Source organism: Pediculus humanus, genomic scaffold, assembly GCF_000006295.1.
Source record: "Pediculus humanus corporis 1103172107737 genomic scaffold, whole genome shotgun sequence".
Lineage (NCBI taxonomy): Eukaryota > Metazoa > Arthropoda > Insecta > Psocodea > Pediculidae > Pediculus > Pediculus humanus.
The window spans coordinates 32,863-37,241 of record NW_002987340.1 but is presented as its reverse complement, the minus strand read 5'-3'; the positions used below and the strand labels follow the sequence as shown (position 1 = coordinate 37,241).

At 26.7% G+C, this 4,379-nt stretch overlaps 1 protein-coding gene across 1 annotated transcript; it reads right to left on the bottom strand.

The window, feature by feature from the left end:
- Nucleotides 1–2,022: 2,022 nt before the first annotated feature.
- Nucleotides 2,023–3,096, bottom strand: Phum_PHUM330030 (uncharacterized protein; the record flags this gene model as incomplete). Its single annotated transcript, XM_002427519.1, has 2 exons — nucleotides 2,023–2,061; nucleotides 2,128–3,096. The coding sequence occupies 2 exons, from the start codon at nucleotides 3,094–3,096 to the stop codon at nucleotides 2,023–2,025; spliced, it is 1,008 nt and encodes a 335-aa protein (XP_002427564.1).
- Nucleotides 3,097–4,379: the final 1,283 nt, after the last annotated feature.

Here is a 4,379-nt window from a genome sequence, read left to right as displayed (position 1 = left end):
ATATCCCCGCCTTTTCTTCGTAAAATCCCTCCCCTTTTTCTCTCCCCCCTCTCCCTCAAGCATCCCATAAAATATTTTTAATTTCGAAAGTTGGTAGTAAAATAAATGACGTCATAATACCACTCATCATATTTTGATTTTCCTCTCTCTCCAAAATCCGCGTGTGTTTGTTATTGTTAATTTCTAAAAAAAAATTTTTTAATAATAATAATAATATTGTGAATTTATATTCGGACTCCAGGTTTGTCCAAAATTTTATTAGTTTATGACGTCATCACGTCGTCCCTCCCTGACACGTAAGAGAAAAAAAAAACATTTTCAGAGTTTTTTTTTGAAAAAAATAAAACAAAATAAATGAAATCGAAATCTTAGAAACTTAAACATAAAAATGTCTTTAAGCCCCCCCACATTCGCCTCCCCCCGCCCCCCATTTTTTTTTTACTAAATAAAAACAAGACGACGACGTTTTCCATCAATATTCCAAAACGAAAAAAAAAAAAAAAAATATTAAATTTCATGAACGCGTTGTCTTATCGTTTTTAATGATCTTCATTGAATTTTAACATTTTCTCCAGCTCCAGTTCCAGCTCCAGCCTCTTTTTAGACCATTGTTATGTTCTATCACTTACTATTTTATTTTTTTCTTATCCTTCTCCTTCTCCTTCTACTCGTCGTTAACAATAATAATAATAATAATGATAATGATAATGATAATAATAATTCAAATTTTTTTTTTTTCTTTTCATTTATTAAAAATATACGACGGCGTAACGACTTGCGACTCGGTTTTTAAAACCTATTATTAATTAATAATAATAATAATAACAACATAACATTTTAATGCGCGTGCGCGTAAATTAAAAAAAAAAAAATCGAATAAATTTTAACGAACCCAAAAAAAAAAAAAAAATATGTAATCTCGCAGTTGGAATCCATTTTGAATTTTTTTTTTTTTTTTATGTTTGTCACTGTCAATGTATTATTTATTTTTTTTTTAAGCAATTACGATTTCCGTTTTGCCTTTTCCGCTTTTTTTTTTTTTTTAATTTAAAAAATAATAATAATAATAATAAAATTGTTGTTGTTGTTGTTTCGATTCCGCATATTAAAAAAATAATAATAATAATAAAAATTGATTTAAAATCTCCCTCCGAAAAGCAAAAAAAAAAAAAAAAAATGAATGCTTTGAATTTTAATAAGCGAAATAAAAAATTAATAATAATAATAATAATAATAATAATAATAATAATAACCAATTGGTTTTTTTTCATTACGAAGAGGGGAGGGGAGGGGGAAACCAAAGTTAACGTTAAAAAGAAAGAAAAAAATTTTTTTTTCTTTACTCGTAAAAGTAGTTATTATTAAAAAAATTAATTAAAATAATAATAATAATAATAATAATAATAATAATAATAATAATAATAATAATAATAATAATAATGAAATTATTAACGGAATGCGTAAAAGATTAATGAAAAAAAAAAAAAAATTAAATTTTTAATAATAGTAATGATGATGAATCGGTCGGTTGGTAATTGTGAGAAAATTTTATATTTTCCAAAAAAAAAAAAAAAAATAATAAGAGGTAGAATTAATAACGTCGCGTTTATGTATTAATGATAAATAAATAAATAAATAATGAAGAAAACACGTGATTTTTTTTCCACCCGTAAGAATAACAACAAACAACAAACAAACAAACAAACGGTCGATCAAAAGAATGGTTAGATGATGATGATTGTTATTCACAGTTGAGGGTTTTATTATTTCTAATGACAGGAAACCATAAAAAAAAAAAAAAACTCGACTTAAGAAATCTTATATATGGTCGGTTGGTCGGTTAAATGGAGGAGGATTGACAGGATTTTTATATAAATTATTATTATTATTATTATTAATTATTGAATTAATGTGAAATAATAATTGTTCGTGAGAAGAAAAGGCAAAATTTTGTCCCCCGAGGGACTAAAAAAATGCTAATAATAAATAAAATAGCTAGCCAATTGATTATTATTATTATTATTATAATATTTTTTCTCCTAGTCGCAATAAACTTGGATTCTTGAAGATTGTTTTTTTTTTTTTTTTTTTTTTTGCGGGGAGCAATAAAAAAAAACGTGAACTCACCTTTACCGGACTAATTAACTCGGACGTTGTTTTAGGCTCACGACGGTGAACCATGGAAGACCTCGTCAACCTTCTAGAAGTCTGCCTGATCTTTTCGACTTCGTTTGCGTGCAAGAATGGTAGCGATTTCAACTTTGTCTTCTCCTTGAGTGCCAGCTCGTCCGCTTTTGACCTCCTCACTTCGTTTCCTTTGTGCTTGTTTTTGTGTCTGATCACGTCGTTTTTTTCTATTTTATAAACTTCGTTTTCAATTTTTTTATACTTCCATTGATTTTTAATTTTTTTCCCTTCTTTGTGTGATGATGATATTTTTTTACCATTCGAATTATTATTATTATTATTATTATCTCTGTTGTTATCGTTTGATAATTTGTGTTTTAAATGCCTTTCTTTAAAATCATTTGGCGGAGATGTGGGTATTATGTTACTCGTCAAATGTACGTCGTCTTCGTCGTCGAAATCATCGAAAAAAGGATCGGCTTCGGAGAAAACGACCAAATAGGAAAATGTTTTAAATGGATGTTCGGGTGTGTTAACCGTTGGATTTTTAAGAAAATGTTTGAGGGGCACAAGCGGTGAATACGTCGTCTTGTCCAGTCTTTTGGGAGCTTCGAATTGAACACCGAGTAGTAGTTCCACGGGTCCCTGAGCATTTATAAGCAATTCCCGAATTATCGGTGTCACATCCAAAGTGTGCCAACCCCCTTTTGTCAAATGCGATACGGGTAGGGAAGCCAATTTCATTGTTTTTGCATCTTCGTTAAATATTTTACGCCTGTAATCTGGTTGAATTTGATAGAGTATAACGCGATAGGGTGATGGTAAAAATTTTTTATGATAGTTAACGTGCGTTTTTGTAAGTCTTCTTCTATGTAGATGCAATTGAGCTAATGTTACTTCTTCGTTATCCCCAATAACTGATACGTTAAAGAAAAGCATTTCATTTAACGATGGCAAATCTTTTCTCATCCATTTTTGCTTTCCTAAAACAAACAACAACGATAATAATAATAATAATTTTTTCGTTTTCTCTTTTTAAAGTACAAATCACATTTACACAATATTCAGAGCATGGAATTATTGTTTAAATTTTATGCGGTCATATTAAATAATAAGAGAAACGATAACAATAAAAATAAAAAACTTATAAAATATTAAAAATCGTAAAAATTTATTTTGTTATTGTAACGTGAACTTTTTTCTATTGCCTACACACGCACGCACCGCACGCGCACACACGCACACACGTGAATTATAAAGCCTTAAAATCAAACTGTTGAGATTTCAATTAAGCCCACACAAATTCGGTCGACATATAGGTCATAATAAAAACTTTGACTATGACAGGTAATAAATATTTGTGTATCCGAAGCGGTAAACGCGTACACATAAAGAATACGTTCATTATTTTAACCAGTCGAAAGAGAGAGAGAGAGAAAACACTTGAAGCAATGATGAAAATCTTTATTTATTCGGCACCGTGTTTTTCATTTTTTTTTTTAATAGGGTAGAAGTTAACGCCTAAACAAACAAACAAACAAACAAACAAAAATTTTTTTTTATATTGCAAATCACTATGAAAAATAGTAATAATAATAATAATGCAAAATATTTACATACACATATTCTCTCTCTCTCTTTTTTTTAAAAAAAAAATAAATAAATAAATGGCAATAAAAGAATAAAAAAAAAATTTTTATTTTTTATTTTTTATATTTTATTTATTTAATTTATGACTTTTAAATGTGATAATGAATCGACTTTTTTGTGCTTTAATAATAATAATAATAATAATAATAATAATAGTTTTTTTCTTTTTGATTAATTTATTAAATCTGGCATTTAAATAAAAAAAATAAACATTCGAATGATGACGGGAATTTTTGCTTAAAAAAATAAATAAATAAATAAAAACTTATTAAACGGTTAATTCAATAAATTATTATAAGAAAAATAAACTTTTATTATTATTATTATTATCATCATCATCATGAAAGTTACATAAAAATTTGTATAAAGTTTTAAATAAAGAAAAAAAAAAGTAACGGTCAAAAACGTTTAAAAATAAATTTTTTTAAAAAATTTTCCTCCTGTGTTTGCTCCATAAAACGATCGTTAAACGCTAATAAAATTCATTATTAACATTATTATCATTATTATTATTATTATTATTATTATTATTATTATTATTATTATTAATTTTTTATAAGTGGTTTCAGCTGCTGTAAATAAAAGAAAAAAAAAAAAAACCC